This window comes from Trachemys scripta, chromosome 1 (assembly GCF_013100865.1).
Source record: "Trachemys scripta elegans isolate TJP31775 chromosome 1, CAS_Tse_1.0, whole genome shotgun sequence".
NCBI classification, from domain to species: Eukaryota; Metazoa; Chordata; order Testudines; family Emydidae; genus Trachemys; species Trachemys scripta.
This window is the reverse complement of record NC_048298.1, coordinates 266,958,637-266,976,923: the sequence shown is the minus strand read 5'-3', so window position 1 is coordinate 266,976,923 and position 18,287 is coordinate 266,958,637. Positions and strand designations below refer to the sequence as shown.

At 39.5% G+C, this 18,287-nt stretch overlaps 1 protein-coding gene across 13 annotated transcripts in view; it reads right to left on the bottom strand.

Annotated features, from left to right (window-relative positions):
• Positions 1-18,287, bottom strand: part of MYCBP2 (MYC binding protein 2) — a 395,137-nt gene that overhangs the window by 335,955 nt on the left and 40,895 nt on the right. For all 13 annotated transcript variants that reach the window (XM_034758293.1, XM_034758294.1, XM_034758297.1 and 10 more), the window contains exons 3-4: positions 15,942-16,157; positions 2,105-2,258 (exon numbers count right to left, since the gene is read on the bottom strand). In XM_034758293.1, coding sequence (XP_034614184.1) covers positions 2,105-2,258; positions 15,942-16,157 — 370 coding nt within the window. The remainder of the gene's footprint in view (positions 1-2,104; positions 2,259-15,941; positions 16,158-18,287) is intronic.

Genomic DNA, 18,287 nt, shown 5'->3' with positions numbered 1-18,287 from the left:
ATCAAAGCAAGTTCGATATAACACAGTTTCACCTATAACGCAGTAAGATTTTTTGGCTCCCGAGGACAGCGTTAGAACGAGGAAAAGGTGTATTTCATGTTATAGTAGTCTCGGATGATAACACAGCACATGTTGTTCGTTTAAAGAACACTTCCACTGCAGATTTCACAAAAAACGCAAAGAAGGTACCAATGTGACATTTCTAAAGATACAGCTCTTGATCCAAGGTTTAAGAATTTGAAGTGCCTTCCAAAATCTGAGAGGGATGAGGTGTGGAACATCGCTTTCTGAAGTCTTAAAAGAGCAACACTCCGATGCAGAAACTACAGAACCTGAACCACCACCACCACCACACAAAAAAAAAAAAATCAACCTTCTGGTGGTGGCACCTGACTCAGATAATGAAAATGAACATGCATTGGTATGCACTGCTTTGGATTGTTATTGAGCAAAACCCATCATCATGATGGACGCATGTTCCCTGGAATGGTGGTTGAAGCATGAAGGGACATATGAATCTTTAGCGCATCTGGCACATAAATATCTTGCGACGCCGGTTACAACAGTGCCATGCCAACGCCTATTGTAACTTTCAGGTGACATTGTAAACAAGCAGCAGGCAGTATTATATCCTGCAAATGTAAACAAATTTGTTTCTCTGAGGGATTGGCTGAACAAGTAGGACTGAGTGGACTTGCAGGCTCTAAAATTTTACATAGTTTTATTTTTGAATGCAGTTTTTTTTTTGGTACATAATTCTACATTTATAAGTTCAACTCTCACGATAAAGAGATTGCACTACAGTACTTGTATTAGGTGAACTGAAAAACTATTCTTTTGGCTTTTTTATAGTGCAAATACTTGTAATAAAAAATAAATATAGTGAGCACTGCACACTTTGTATTCTGTGTTGTAATTGAAATCAATATATTTGAAAATGTAGAAAGGATCCAAAAATATTTAAATAAACTGTATTCCATTATTAACAGTGCGATTAATCATAATTTTTTTTCATTGCTTGACAGCCCTGTTTTTTTTGTAAACTATGTCTTGAAAATAAATACACTTGTGATCACGTGCGTTTCTTCTTCCTGTTCAGTTGTTGAACAGGGATGAAATCTTCCTCTTTATTTAGTGTTTACTTCTTTTTTATGTCAGCTGCAGTATTACAGACAGTAATGTGTAGCTTGATATACAACTGTATATCAAATCTAACTTCTAGCAATTTTTCCTGCAGTACATCTCACCATAATTAGAAGTTTCATGCAAACATACGTATCAGTTATATTGGTTACCTCTGCAAGTGAATACCTAATGTACAGTGGTATCAAGAGCCAAGGAGTCTGAACAGGTTTTAGAACAATACATGTTCAAGTACAAGCCTGGACAGCCTGAGTTTCTAACTCTATTACTATGGTTAAGATTTTTTCTATGATCATTTCTACAGTGTAATTAATTCCACTGCATGCACTTCTTTTGCTACTCCTCATATGCAGAGCTGTTAAGAGGTAAATCAACATGTTTTCAGTACCACCAAAAACCAAAGGATCAAAATACCGATATTACCTTTATTAGTGAATACGCAATGATACAATTGTTCAAGAGTGACAAACAAAACATGACATTTCTCTGTGTATTATTCAACTTTTATACAATAGATAAATATACAAATTTTTAGCATGCAGTAGTAGTATAGGATAGTGGCCTTCCACAGCATTGCCTTTTCTCGGAGACCAATGTCTTATAGGATTAGTAAAACCAAAAAGAACCTCAAGCTGGACTTTCTGGTTTTTGTATCACTACAGTGTACAAAAAACTGGTGAAGTGAATGTCATAAAAGCACAAAATGATATCCCCTCTATATACAGAGATCTCTCTTTTACAAAGATAACGGGTCAGAGTGTCCAATTCCCTTGAGGGAGTCATGGCCCCAGAACAAAAATTAAATGTATCAGGTTATAACAGAGAACTGAATATAAATTCCTTGTATAAATAATCTATTAAAATAGATGAAAACACACCATCCTCTTCTCATTGCCTGCTAATGACTTTTTTTTTTTTTTTTGCGCCAAACATAAGCTCAAGCAAAAGTATGAAATATTACCTAGAACTTCAGGAGGCTCTGACTGGAGACCTTCTGGCTGCTGGCCCTGGAGCACATTAAGCAGAGCTTGCAGACTCCTGAGACACAGTGATGGATGAGAAAATCTTGTCTCCTTGATCAATTCAAAAACTTCACATAGTCCAACTTCAATGATCTAAAAAAGTACAACACACATTTTAAACAGAAGACCCATTATCAGGATGCTTTGATAAGTTCAGCCATAAAAATATTTACATAATGGTATGAATTTCTCTTTAGCTTAACACAAACACTCTACCATGTAAATATAGAAGAGCACAGCAGTCCCCACACAGAAATAATCAAACCAAATTCTCAAACAAGTGTAATTTTGAATATGAAACAGAGATACGGTTATTCTAATATGCATGTGTCTACATAATTAGATATTTAATATTTAAAAACCCCTGAACAAAGCTGATTGTTTTCAATTTTTAGATCATGTCATGGCTACAGGACAAACTGTACCTTGGACCTCTTTATTTCCTCTCAAATGCATCCATCCCTTGTGTGACTGGCCTGGCTTCCTGCACCTCACTCTGCGCAGAGTCATGCAGTTCAACCATACTTAGACTGGATCTCTGGGCTGCAGACCCCCTGGTTACCAACCACATGAATGGCACAGGCCCAATTTGGGTTTAGCACCTGTAATAGCTTCTATTGGGAGCCTGTGACAGTACAAGTTTACAGTGACACAGAAAATGAAGGTTACTTATAACCAGAGTTCTTTCAGATGGACTCTGCACATTCACACTCATAAATTAAGGCTGCTGTCGCAGCTCAAAGGGTGTAATCACCTCATTGCAGTGCTGATCACACTGCTCACATGGTTCCTAACATTGTTAGCTTTTTTGACTACCACCTCACCCTGAGCAGATGTTTCCAAAGAACTACTCACGATGACTACAAGAGCTCTTTCTTGACCGGTGGTAGATAATTAAGATAGACGCCCATCATTTTGTATGTATTATTGGGATTATGTTTTCCAATATGCATTACTTTGCACCAATCAACACTGAATTTCATCTGCCGTTTTGTTACCCAGTCACCCAGTTTTGTAAGATCCCTTAGTAACTCTTCACATCTGCTTTGGACTTAACTGTTTTGAGTAATTTTGTATCACCTGCAAACTTTGCCACCTCACTATATTTACCCCTTTTTCCAGATCATTTATGAATATGTTGAATAGGACTGGTTCCAGTACAGATCATCTCTCCATTGTGAAAACTGATCATTTATTCCTACCTTTGTTTCCTATCTTTTAACCAATTATTGATCTGTGAAAGGACCTTTCCTCTTACCTCATGACTGCTTGCTTTGCAAAGAGCCTTTGAGAGGGGACCTTGCCAAGGGCTTTCTGAAAGTCCAAGTACGCTATATCCATGAGATCACGTTTGTCCACATGGTTGCTGACACCCTCAAAGAATTCATATAGATTGGTCAGATAGCCATTACAAAAGCTGTGCTGGCTCTTCCAACATACTGCATTTGTGTGTCTGATCATTACATTCTTCATTATAGTTTCAACAAATTTGTCTGGTATTGAACTTAGGTTTACCAACCTATAATTGCCAGGATTGCCTCTGGAGACTTTTTTAAAAATTGGCATTACACTAGCTACCCTTCAGTTATCTGGTACAGAGGCAGATTTAAGCAATAACTTGCATATCACAGTTAATAGTTCTGCAATTTCATATCTGAGTTCCTTCACAACTCTTGTGTGACTACCATCTGGGCCTGCAGACTTATTACTGTTTAATTAATCAATATGTTCCAAAATTCTTCTACTGACACCTCAACCTGGGACAGTTCCTTAGATTTGTCACCTAAAAAGAATGGCTCAGGTGCGGGAATCTCCCTCACATCCTCTCCAGTGAAGACTGATGCAAAGTATTCACATAGCTTCTCCACAACAGCCTCGTCTTCCTTGAGTGCTCCTTTAGCACCTCTATCATTCAGTGGCCTCACTGATAGCTTGTCAGGCTTCCTGCTTGTGACATACTTAAAAATTGCTATTAGTTTTTGTGTCTTATGCTAGTTGCTCTTCAAATTTGTTTTTGGCCTGCATAATTATACTTTTACACTTGACTTGCCAGAGTTAATGCTCCTTTCTATGATCCTCAATAGGATTTGACTTCCAATTTTTAAGGAATATCTTTTTACCTCTAACTGCCCTCTCTTACATTGTTGTTCAGCCAGGGTGGCATTTGTTGGTCCTCCTACTTGTTTTGTTTGTTTTTATAATTTGGGGTATACATTTAGTTTGAGCCTCAAATATGGTGTTTTAAAATAGTTTCTATGCAGCTTGCAGGAATTTCACTTTCGTAACTGTTCCTTTTAATTTGCATTTAAATAGCTCTCTTATTTTTGTGTAGTTCCCCTTTTTGAAATTAAATGCTACTGTGGTGGATATCTTTGGCAATTTTCCCAATACAAGGATGTTAAATTTAATTACATTTTGGTTGTTATTACTGAGCAGTTCGGCTATATTCACTTCTTGGACCAGATCCCGTGCTTTAGGACTAAATAAAATATTGTCTCTCCCCTTGCGTGTTCCAGGACTGCTTCCTGGAATAGCTAGTCACTAAGGGTATGACTACACTGCCCACGTTACAGCACGACCACGGCAGCACTGTGACATGGGCAGTGTAGACAAGCTTTATCACCAGGGAAGAGCTCTCCCGGCGATAAAAAAAAAATAAAAATAAAACCACCCCGAATGAGTTCCCGGCAATAAAGCACTGTCTATACTGGTGCTTTTCAGCACTAAAACTTTTGTCGCTCAGGGTTTTTTTTCACACCCCTGAACGACAAAAGTTTTAGCGCTGAAAATGACAGTGTAACACAGCCTTCGTCTAGAAGTTTTATTTCTGCATCCCATCCGGAGTTAACATCTATCCAGTATACAAGGATATAGTAGACCCTCAGAGTTACAAACACCTCAGGAATGGAGGTTGTTCATAACTTTGAAATGTTCTTAACTCTGAACAAAACATTATGGTTGTGCTTTCAAAAGTTTACAGCTGAACTAACTTAAAACAGCTTTGAAACTTTAATACGAAGGGGAAAAAATGCTGCTTTTAATCATTTTAATTTAAATGAAACAAGCACAAAAATAGTTTCCTTGCCTTGTCAAATTTTTTTTTTAAACTTTCCCTTTTTTTAGTAGTTTATGTTTAACACTACTGTACTTGCATGCGTGCATGTGTGTGCGCTTGTGCTGCTGTCTGATTGTGTACTTCTGGTTCAAAATGAAATATGTGGTTGACCAGTCACTTCATAACTGTTTTTCATAACTCTGAGATTCTACTGTAGTTGAAATCCCCCATTATTATTGGGTTTGCTGCTAGGTTTGTAGCCTCTCCAATCTTCCTGAACATCTCACCATCCTAGTCAGGTAGTCAGTAGTACGCTCCTACTGCTATACTCTTATTATTCAAGCACGGAATTTCTATCCATAGAGATTCTAGGATACAGTTTGGTTAATTTAAGATTTTTATTAGATTTGATTCTAGGTTTTGTTTCACATATAATGCTACTCCCCCTCCAGCACGACCTACTTCGTCATTCCTATATATTTTGTACCCTGGTATTACCCGTGTTCATAGATTATCATTGTTCCACCAAGTTTCTGTGATGCCTATTATATCAACAGCCTCATTTAATACTCAAGTTTGTTCATCTTGGTATTTAGACTTCTTGCATTTGTATACAAGCACACATAAAATTTGTAAATATTTAGTAGTCTGCCTTCAGGTGATGCAAGTGATGGGGCTCTTTCGTTTGATTGCTTCTCTGTTCAGTTCCTACCTGTACTTCTGTCCTCTCCTCTGCTAGAATATAGAGTATCCCTGTTAATAAATCATCCCCTAAGGGAGCACTTGTCCGCTTTCCACCAGCCCTTGGTTTAAAAACTCCTCTATGATCTTTTCAATTTTACATGCTAGAACTTTTGTTTAGGTGGAGCCCATCCTTCCTGTATACGCTCTTCCTTTCCCAGAAGGTTCCCCAGTTCCTAATAAACTTAAATCCTTACTCCTAACGCCATGGTCTCATCCACACATGGACACCCTGCAGTTCTGCCTGGCTGGCTGCACCCGAATATGGAACAGAAAGCATTTCAGATTCTGGTACTATGGAAGTTCCAATCTCTCACTTAGCCTACATTTGGCCTTCAAGACCTCCCTCCTGCCCTTCCCTATCTCATTGGTATCTATATGTACCATGACTTAGGTTCCCTGTAAGCTGCGCAGCTATTAAGGGCTGGCAGGTCCTCCAGCCCGGCCCAGCCCAGGCCCACCGGAACTGCCACTGCTGTAGAGAGGTGGCCCAACCCAGCCCCACTGGAGCTGCCGCGGCCGGGAAGAGGAGCCCCTCCCCCGGGGCCTGGTCCAGCCCAGCCCTGCCAGAACTGGTGTGTCACAGATCACCTCCTTATTGGAGCACAACAAAATTAATTCCACACATAGGTGGGAAAAATTAGAGGGAGCACTGACCATGACCACTAGCTCCTCCACAACAGTGCACTCCAAGAATAAGACTACCAACATGGTGGATTGAACTCCCTACAGTATCTTAAAAGAGGACCACAGAGGTCCTTCTTCCAACAGGTTGAAAGACAGAGTACTGTAGACCTTGAATTCTTCACCTTCTCTAACATTTCAGTTTTCTTGATGCATAATCCACCTCCTTCACAAGGAAAGTCTTCTATCTATAACTTGCTTTCTGGAGGAGCAGACAAACATCTCTTAGACTCATGGACTTTAAGGCCACAAAGGACCATCATGATGATCTAGTCTGACCCCCTGCACACTAAAGGCCACAGTCTCTCACCCACCCGGTAATAGACCCGCAACCTCTGACTGAGTTAGTGAAGTGCTCAAATCTTGATTTAAAAGACTTCAAGTTACAAAGAATCCACCATTTACTCTAATTTAACATGCAGCAGAGGAAGGCCAAAAATAACCAGGGTCTCTGCCAATCTGCCATCACACTGGCAGCTCATAGTCATCCTGTGATCAACCAATACACCCAGGTCTTCCTTCTCCTCTGTCGCTTCTAACTGAGATGTCCCCAGCTTATAGCAAAAATTCTTCTTGTTAGTCCCTAATTGCATGACCTTGCACTTTGCACTATTAAATTTCATCCCATTTTTATTATCCAGTTTTCAATGTCACACAAATCTTGTATGATATTCTTTGTCTCATCCACAAGTTATTAGCACACCCCCATTTATGTGCCACGGTCATTAATAAAAATGTTAAATAAAATTGGTCCCAAGACTGATCCCTGGGGAACTCCACTAGTAACCTCCCTCCAGCCTAACATTTCACTTTTCAGTATGACCCATTATAGTGTCCCCTTTAACCAGTTCCTTATCCACCTTCCCAGTCCCATATTAATCCCTATTTTCTCCAATTTAACTAATAATTTTCCATGTGGCATGCCTTACTGAAAACCATGTAGATTAGATCTACTGCATTTCCTTTGTCTAAAGAAACTAGTTAATTTCTCAAAAAAAGAGATCAGATTGATCTGGCACAGTCTACCTCTTTTAAAACCATGTTGTATTTTATCCCTATTACTGTTTACCTTTATGTACTTAACTACTTTCTCTTTCAAAATTTGTTCCAAGACTTTGCATACAACTGAGGTCAAACAGGCATAATATAAGCAATTTTCCAGTCACAGGGTACAACTCCTAAGTTTACAGATTCATTAAAAATCCTTGCTATTGGACTTGCACTTTTATCTGCCAGTTCCTTTAATATTCATGGTTGGAATTATCTGGGCCCCCATTTGGTCCCAAGCTGTTTCAGTTTGACTTCTACCTAGAATGTCGTAATTTCTACTTCCATAACCTCGTTTCCATTAGCCACCCTGCCACTACTTCTAAGAGCCTTATTATACCCTTATTTAAAACTTAGGCGAAGTGTTCACTTAAATGTTGGGCCACACCTAGATTATCTTTAATATCCACCCCATTCTCAGTGCTTAGCAGTCCCACTTTTCTTTCTTTGTTTTCTTTTTCTTTATGTGTCTAAAGTACCTCTTACTATTGTATTAATTTCCTTTCCAAGGTCCAACTCTGTTTGGCTTTTGGCAGGTCCCACCTTTTCCCTACACTTTCTGACCTCCAAGAGTCATTTTCCTTGCTGATCCATCCCTTATCAGCTTTCTGCTGTCTCTTAACCTGTTTAAGATGCTTGTTCATGCTGTTAGATCTTCAACCCTTTCCCACAATTTTTCTCCCCTTGCTTGAGATGCAGGCTTCAGATAGCTTCTACAACTCTGATTTAAATAATTCCAGGCCTCCTCCTCATTCAGCTCCTTAAGTTCTTCAGTCCAGTCTACTTCCCTAACAACTTCCCTCAATTTTTTTAAGTTTGCCCTTTTGAAATCAAGGATCCTAGTTGCAGACCTTTTTTAAAAAAAATCCTTCCATTAACTTTCAACTGAATTAACTCATGATCACTTGAGCCAAAGTAGTCCTCTAAAACCAGTTCTTCTATGAGTTCATTAATACTTACCAATACGAAACCTAAAATGACATCACCTCTTCTTGGTTCAGTGAGTACCTGGTGAAAAAAAAATCTGTCTGCTATCACATTCAGGAATATCTGGGCCCTACCATTATTAGTAGCATTTGTCCGCCAATATATATCAGGGAAATTAAAGTCTCCTATAAATACTACTGGAAATTGTATGATTATCCCATTGAAAATATTAAAGAAGTCCCTATCCATATCAGATCATGGGGGTCTTTAGTATACCCCAAGCATTATCCCAGTGAAGCTTCTTTTACAGCTTTCTTTGCCAAAGTGATTTTGACCCAAACAGATTCCCCATTTTATCCAATCACTTCTAATTTCTGGATCGCCTACTTTACCATTAATATACAATGCTACTCCACCACCTTTATCTGTATTTCTGAACAGAACATACCCTTCAATACCTATATTTCAGTCATGACTACTATTCCATTTTATTTCTGTTATCCCTATAATATCTAGTTTAACTTCCTGACCCAGGAGTTCTCGTTCATCCATTTTGTTACCCAGGCTCCTTGCATTGTTGTAAAGACATCTAAGTTGTTCCTGCTTGGCTTCACCAAGATTCCTCACACGACTAAGCATGGTCACTCTACTACCAGTATCGCCTACCTGACTGTTAGTGCCAATACCACGGACAGTATCTGTCCTCTTGATATCCATTCTCCTACCCTCTGTTGTTCCTTTCTCCATTGCTATATCCTCTGTTACTTGATTTTTTCCCCCACTCAGGGTTAGAACCAGGCGTGGAGATTACAAGAGCATCTACTGTGAATTCCTAATTTAAAGCGCTTGTAATCAGTTGTCTCAACCTCCATCTAAGAAGTCTATTTCCCTCCCTATTAAGGTGGAGTCTGTCCCATGAAAACACTTCTGTCTGTGAATGTCTCCCAGTGGACAATTATCCCAAAGCCCTCCGTACAGTACCACTGTCTGAGCCATCTATGGATCCTCATAATCTTGTCTCACCTTTGCTCTCCTCTTCTAGCGACAGGTAGAATCCCACTGAACATCACATTAGCCTCCATTTCTTTAAGCATCTTTCCGAGCCTCGTCTACTCTTCCGTGAAGCGTCCCCATGAAAATCCAGAAGTATCATTTGTTCCCATATGAAGGACAATCAGTGGACTATTCTCTGCCTGTATTAGGCAGAAAACCTTTCCCATACTGCCTGGTAATTAGCCACTGTTTCTTCAAGGCAAACAATGGCGAACACTTTTTTTAACCAGTTACCTCCATCTATTTTCCCCTCTTGCTGGAGGATGTGAAATTCAAACCTCCTCCTCTAGATCTAATGACTGCTGCAACTAAGGCTTAGGGCGTGAACAAAGGAGAATATTTTATATAGCAAATAATATAACTTAGGGGGTTTTTTTGTTTTTGTTTTTTGAAGCGGTACACTGCATTGCTTTTGCAGGCTGCAACAGTTCATCTACAACTGGAAGAAAGACTTCATTCCTTGACAGAGCACCCAAAACATAAATACAGAATGGGGGTGTTCTTCCAATATTACAGATGGAAGTTTCAAAGTCATGGCCATCTTATCTACAAACTTGTGGAATTGTAAACTGTCCTTAGAATGAGAAGTAGTGGTAGCCACCCCAACAATTCATTTGGTGATGAGTCAGTTTCCACCATTGGCTCCAGTTGCTGGTACTCTGAGCAGCAGGCTCTCCTTCTGCTGACAGAATTTCAGGGATCATAGAGTGACAATGCTCTTTGAAGACAGGAGAAGTAGTCAGATCTGGGAAGCTCGGATACAATGGGCAAGCTTTTCCAACAGTGGCTGTGCAATCTCTCTGTGCTGCTGAAACGACACTAATAGGGCCATGCATCCTTTAGTGGAACTTGCCAGTAGTAACAATACCCAAATTCTAGGAACATCTCAGACCCTAGAAGATAAGACAGCACAAGCCCAATGTCCAGAAGTACTCTTTCCTGAACGTGAAATCTCGACAGGACCTCTGAAAACCTAACTCAGTCCAGTTCCTCTGTAGATCGGACAAGCACAGACTGCAGATTCAAGAGACAAGTGGAGAAACTAGAGGACCTGGCATGTTTAGCAAAAAAGGCGACATCATTTCACCGCGTGAGCCCGAAGGTATTCTTGGGGGCAGCAGGAAAGTCTCTGGGAAAAATAAGATCGCTTATCCCATCTCTTTTGTTTCACAGGAGTCAAAATATGAGAAGGATAATTGGTTGGAGCTTTCATCTTCTCCACTTTAGCTAACTGGTCTCGTGGCTCTGCAGATTTGTGTGGTGAACTTCAGCTACCACAGTAACCGATGAAGCTGTGTGAATCGGTGATGATGAAACTACTGCTAGTTCCAGAGCTCTCTTTAGATCAGATGCTGTCCTTAGAACCCATAATTGAGATTTACGCAGGGATTTACATCTAATTTTCAGGTTAGGATCTGATGTCAAAAAATACAGATCTGATTAATCTCCTGGATGCAACTTGGCCCTGATAAGAGAAGCCTTCTTATTTCTTGCCATCATTTTTTTAATCAAAAGACGACTGATACAAAGGCTTTTCTTGGGGCTCGGCTCTTATCTCAGAAGCCAATGCCAGTGGTGCCTTAGAGGCTTTCACTATCAGATCAGATGAATTAAGAACTGCCTGTGCAACAATCATGGAATTCAATTCCAGGGCCAAGGCCAGTGTCTTCATCATTGGGCTTCTTAATCCAACTGTGCCCAAAGCAGATACACATGTTTGTCTCTCAGAATCATAGGACTGGAAGGGACCTCATCTAATCCAATCCCCTGCACTCATGGCAGGACTAAGTATTATCTAGATCATTCCTGACAGGTGTTTTTCTAACCTGCTCTTAAAAATCTCCAATGATGGAGATTCAACAACCTCCCTAGGCAATTTATTCCAGTGCTTAACCACTCTGACAGTTAAGATGTTTTTACTAATGTCCAACCTAAACCTCCCTTGCTGCAAGTTAAGCCCATTGCTTTTCTCCTATCCTCAGAGGTTAAGAACAACAATTTTTCTCCCTCCTCCCTTCAACAAACTTTTATGTATTTGAAAACTCTTATGTCCCCTCGCAGTCTTCTCTTTTCCACACTAAACAAACCCAATTTTTTCAATCTTCTCTCATAGGTAATGTTTTCTAGACCTTTAGTCCACAGAAGAGCAACAAAAATGATTTTCTCCAATTTGTCCACATCTTTCCTGAAATGTGGCACCCAGAACTGGACACAATACTCCAGTTGAGGCCTAATCAGCGCAGAGTAGAGCGGAAGAATTACTTCTCATGTCTTGATTACAACACTCCTAATAGATTCCAGAATGATGTTCGCTTTTTTTGCAACCGTGTTATACTGTTCATTCATATTTAGCTTGTGGTCCACTATAACCGCCAGATCCCTTTCTGCAGTACTCCTTCCTTGGCAGTCATTTCCCATTTTGTACGTGTGCAAATGATTGTTCCATCCTAAATGGAATACTTTGCATTTGTCCTTATTGAATTTCATCCTATTTACGTCAGACCATTTCTCCAGGTCATTTTGAATTTTAATCCTCTCCTCCAAAGCACTTGCAACCCTCCTAGCTTGGTATCATCCGCAAACTTTATAAGTGTACTCTATGCCATTATCTAAATCATTGATGAAGATATTGAACAGAACTGGACCCAGAACTGATCCCTGCGGACCCCACTCGTTATGCCCTTCCAGCATGACTGTGAACCACTGATAACTACACTTTCATCATAGAAAGAATACAAAATCTTTGCATCAAGACTAACAAAGGCACACAGCAGTTTAGGAAAACAGCAAATTTTGCTCCAACATCTATTTACAGGAACCTCCAAAGAATTTTTCATTCAGATCTATATTTCAAATAAAAGCCTATATAAAACAATTTGGTTTGTTTGTTGGTCTATCAGATTTCAGAAAACAAAACCAGAGATTTCACTGAGGTTTATTAATGCATCTTGTTCAAAAAGTACAATAAATTATTTCAGCTTGTTTTCAACTACCAGCTTTATTGTCAATTGGAAAAGCATTTTGTATTTGAATTAAAAACAAGCATTCTAGAGGCTTGTCTATACGTAAAATGCTACAGTGGCACAGCTCTTCAGTACAGACATTATCTACACTAACAGGGAAGATTCTCCCCACCAGTGCAGGTAATCTGCCTCCCTGAGAGGCAGCAACTAGGTCAACAGAAGAGTTCTTCCACTGACCTAGTGCTGTCTACACTGGGACTTCGGTAGGCTTAACTACATCACTCAAGAATGTGGATTTTTCACACCTGTTAGCAACATAGTTATATTGACCAAGTTTTCTAGTATAAACCAGGCCTCAATCTCAGTCTTAAAAAGCTTAGCACCGGAGGAGCTGTGAAAGTGGAAAAAGTTAGGTGTACGTTTTTCTTCCAACTTTCATCCCTCTTTGACGAACATAAAAGATCTTTATCAATATTCTCTATTTAGCCCAGTATCTTATTCAAAGGAAATAAGTCTAGAAATTACTAAAATGAGACTTCAAATCATCTGCAACAACTCTCCTCATTTATATCAAATTAACAAAAATGAGCTCAGTAGCCTATGCCAATCCAATAAATTTTATTATGTGTATATACAAATATACATACACACATATACATCCACACACACGAAATATCATAAAGCAATTCACCTATTAATGAAGATAACATTCGCAAAAGCACTTAAGTGACTTAGGAGTCTAGGTCCCATCTTCAAAGTGATTTAGGCACTTTGGCTCCTAAATCCTATGGATTTTCAACAAAAGATGGGGCTTGTCTACACATGGATATTGTGCAGCAAGCTATAGTGTGAATCAGCCTGCTTGCACAGTAACTTGCCGTGTGGACACTGCTATAGAGCAGTGAAAGTCCACTAAACTGCATCCTTGGACTTTCATTGCACCGTAACACCGTCCACACCGCAAGTAATGCACAGCAATTGGTACACTGTAGGCAAGCTGTTAGGTTCCAAAAGGTCCATATTTTCAAAGGCACTTTGGTGCCTAATGATGCAGATATGCAGCTAAGCAACTTAGATGCCCAATTCTGTATTATTACAATGGAAATTTGGCCTTTACCCTGTGTAGGTGTTTTTTAAAGCCCCACTAGATGCCTAACTGCATCTTTAGGTATCAAAGTAACTGAAAATCTGGTGCCTAGGTTACTTCTGAAAATTTTATCCACACTGTTCTAACACTGCCTCACTATGAAAGTATTTCTAGAAACTGCAAATAGTATTTAAGATGTTAAAACAGCTTGTTTTTTCACATTCACACAGGTAAGCTGTCATTCATTCCATTTTGATCAGGTGACAAAGTCAATAAATGTGGAATATTCACTACAAAAAACAAAACAAAAACAAAACAAAACAAAAAATCACAAATCCCTTCCCTCCCAAGTAAACAAATCAAGGTAGGCAGCATTTACAACTCCACCTTCAGAAGCTATCAACCAAATTTACAAAGAAAACAGGCCCTATGCCCTTATATGGGAATTGCCATACTGGATCAGATTCACGATTAATCTAGCTGAGTATCCTGTCTCCAGAAGTGGCCAGCACCACATACTTCAAAGGAATGTACACACACAAAAAAAACCCACACTAGGTATATGTGGGATCATCCCGCCCCTCAAAGGTCATATTTTAATACTTGTAGTTAAGAGATTGATTTATGTCCTGAAACAGAGCTTATTGTCTCCTTCTGTCCTTCATTAGCAGTGACTATTACAAAGTATCCACAAACATCCAATCCCTCTGAGTCTTACTAAGTTATTAGGCTCAAAAAATCATCCTGTTCCAATTTTTCCACAATTTAAGTACTGTGTGAAAAAGTATTCATTTTATCAGTTTTAAATTTACCACCTTTACATTGTGCTGAATGTCCATCCCCTTGGTGCTTGTGTTTTGAGACAGGAAGAACAGAAATTCCCATTCTCTTATTTGTCTCCTTACTGACAAACAGGAATCTTTCTACTCTCTTCATAGATGTTTTTTCCTCTAATCATTTTTGTGCCCTCTAATTCTCAAATATCCTTTTGGATACAGGGTCAGCAGTACTAAAGCCAGACTACTGATTTACATAAAGGCATTCTGTTTTTCATATTCCTCTTCATCCCACTCCTTATGCATCCTAATATTTTGTTTACTTTTTTGACTGAAGCTACACATTGAGCAAGCCTTCAATGAGCTGAGATTATATAGTTAATTTAGAACTCTGTAAAAGTGCATTATACTACCACCAATCCTTCCCTCCAACATGCATTACTTGGCATTTATCAACACTGAATTTGTCTGCCATGTTGCCCAATTATCTACTTTGGTTAAGTCCCTCTGAAGTTCACCAAAATCCTCTCTGGACTTCCAAGCTAACCTTTCATGACAAAACATCTGTAAGATACCTGTTTTCCAGGCAACAATAAGACCAACATAAAGGCAATTTTACTAGTATTTAATTCAACCTTATCATAATAAGTCACATAAAAAGAACTATGTGAAGCTGCTCTGCCCAACTCCCTTTGAGCTCACATCAGGGAAGGATGACCGGAAACAATATTAATAGATTACACATATTAAACAAACACTAATTGGTGGGCAAAACAGAATTCACAAAAGGCATACTCAATAGCTAAATGGAACTGGTAATCGGACATATGAGCAAATAAAATATGCAGGTAAGAAAAATGATGCAGTTTAACCATTCTCACCAGCTTTTCTTTCTAATATTCCACTATTGAACAGCATCCTATTATACGCTCATAGCAAAATCATTAAAGTCATTAAATTCTAAAAGCTATTATTACTGAAGTATTCTGTCCACAATCTTAATATACAGACCAACAACATTGCAGCCAAGAGCTAAGCAAGATTTCAAAAAAAGAACAAAATATTTATATGGAGGATAAAAATATCCAGTTACATTAGATGGGATTGAAAAAATAAATGTTTGGAAGGAATATAAACCCTCATAAATCAGAGAATAAGCCAACTTCTAATTGAGGGAGTTAAAAAGAAACTTCTGTGGGTAGCTTATTTCCAAGTGACCACCTCAGAGTTTCTTGCAGTCCTCTGAAGCATCCAGTATCCACCACTGTCAGAGAAGATACTTGGTCTGACCTGGTATAACAATTACTATGTTCCTAATAACTTGTCATAAAGTAAAATGATCCAACTGAGAAAGGGTTAAATTAATTTTGATGAATAAAACTGTCAAAGATGTGCCATGTAGACCTTGTAATTACACATGAAAAATTATCCAGGGTCACTTGCCTTTGGAAGCTTGAGGGGTGGCTCTTTGGACTCCTCCTCTTCATCACTATCTGAATCCCCACTCTGCACAGTGTTCTTTGAAGCCAAAGTTAAGGATGTTTCTTTTTTTTGCCACTCCAAAACACAATGGCGGACATTGCAGTAAACATTAAAAGCTGAAGGGTTGCTGTGTAATTTGATATCCGGTATGGTTATTGTACTCTCCAAGTTTTCTGTCTGAAAAACAATAAGATTTTATTTTTGGTTGAAAGTTAAATCTTCATTTATAAAGTTTATTACTTTTCAAATTTCACTAAAGAGAAATATCAAAGTCTCACTATCCCTTTAGCCAGACAATGGTAAAAAGTGGGTTAATATTTTATTTTTTCAAGTATGGATGACTAAAACTCCATATGGCAGAGAAAAGCAGCACGTCATTCATAATACACAGTGATAAACAAGTTTCACCAGCATGTGTATCTTTATCATAACCCTAAATAACACACAAGTCTTCAAATTAGGAAATTCTACAGTACACCATATGCTGCATAATCTAGCAATAACAGGAAAACCACATGACAGGATTTCAGAATCAACTGAGAAAGACATGTTTTTGACTTTTTATATTTAAATGTAATTCATACAACACTGACATACATTTGGGAATCTACTTCATGAAAACAAGCAGGAAACCCTGGAGACATGTTAACCTAAATAGTGGCACAGAAGAACAAATTTAATACTAAAACATGATTACGGTCAGAAAGTTGACTGCAGAAAAGGCACATTCATGCTAAGCAGATGAGATCCCTATGTATTCAAAGAATTTATTTCTGACAACAGTTCATTTTTACTATTGTGACAAAGTTCCTCCTCTGCCTCGGTGGTTCCTGCACTTTGACAGATTTGCTCGCCTCAGAGGTTCATGGCAGCTCTTAGTGAGGATAAAGAAGGTGCTGGGGGGAGGCCATGGGGAAGTAGCCCAGGGAGTTGTAGCTGTTACGCAGCTGATACAGGAGACGTAGACAGCTGCTATCCACAGGACCCTGGGCTGGAAGCCAGTGTAGAGTGTGGGCCTGGGTTCCCCCCATCTCCCTATCTGGCACAGGAAGAGTTGACCTGGTCTGTGAGACACATCAGAGGGGAAGGGTCTGATTTGGAAAGGGATCTGGCCTGTCCCCGACCCAGTAGGTGGGACAACAGAGACTGCGAAGATTGTTCTCCATTTCCCCCATGCTGGCCAGTGATGAGGTTAGCTGAGTGAAAGGCAGGTTTGAGCCTCTAGCAAAAGCAACCAAACAGGGCTGCCATGAACCTCTGAGGCAAGCAAATCCACCAGAAAGCGCGGGACCTTCCAAGGCAGAGGAGGAACTTTGTCACACTGGTGTCAGAGTTGGGATGGGGGCAACCAAGCCTGCCCTCTACACTGGGTTCCAGCCCAGGGTCCTGTGGATAGCAGCTGTCTACAACGTCTCCTATATAGCTGCGTGACAGCTACAACTCCCTGGGCTACTTCCCCGTGGCCTCCACCCAGCACCTTCTTTATCCTCACCACAGGACCTTCCTCCTGCAGCCTGATAATGCTTGTTCTCCTCAGTCCTCCAGCAGCATGCCTTCTTACTCCCTGCTCCTCGAGCGCCCCTCACTAACTGTTGGAAGGTCCTTTTCAAACCAGGTGTCCTGATTAGCCTGCCTGCCATAACTGATTCTAGGAAGTTCTTAATTGGCTCCAGGTTTCTTAATTAGCTTGCCTGTCTTAATTGGTTCTAGCAGGTTCCTGATTGCTCTAGAGTAGCCACTGTTCTGGTCACTCAGGGAACAGAAAACTATTCATCCAGTGGCCAGTATATTTGCCTTCTACCAGACTCCTGCACCCAACTGGTCTGGGTCTGTCACACTACCTCTTACTCATTAGAGCTGCAAAGCAAATATAAACAGGGGAAAGCCAATTTTTTTTCTTGAGTCACACACTAAACAGAACGTTAACTACGTTCCAACAAATCCTAGAGAACAGAGACTGATTTTGAGATCCCACTTTGCAACTGCCAAGCCAGAAGTTAAAGCCATCATCATTTTACCAACTAGCTTTGCAAATTTGATATGGAACTCGCTGAGACGTGAACGTGAAAACACACAATGCCAGTTAACTGCTTTTTTAATAAAAATACTTGAAAAAATAGTTCTGCCCAGATTGTCATGTCTCATTCAAAATAAAACAAGCTCCAGACTCAAAACAAAAATGTAATTTCTACAGAATCAGGACGTTAAATAGCATACAATAAAATATACTTCTACTGTATATATGTATCTATACATATACTTTCAGAGTTTGTTTGCAATGATTTATAAACCAAATATACATTCACC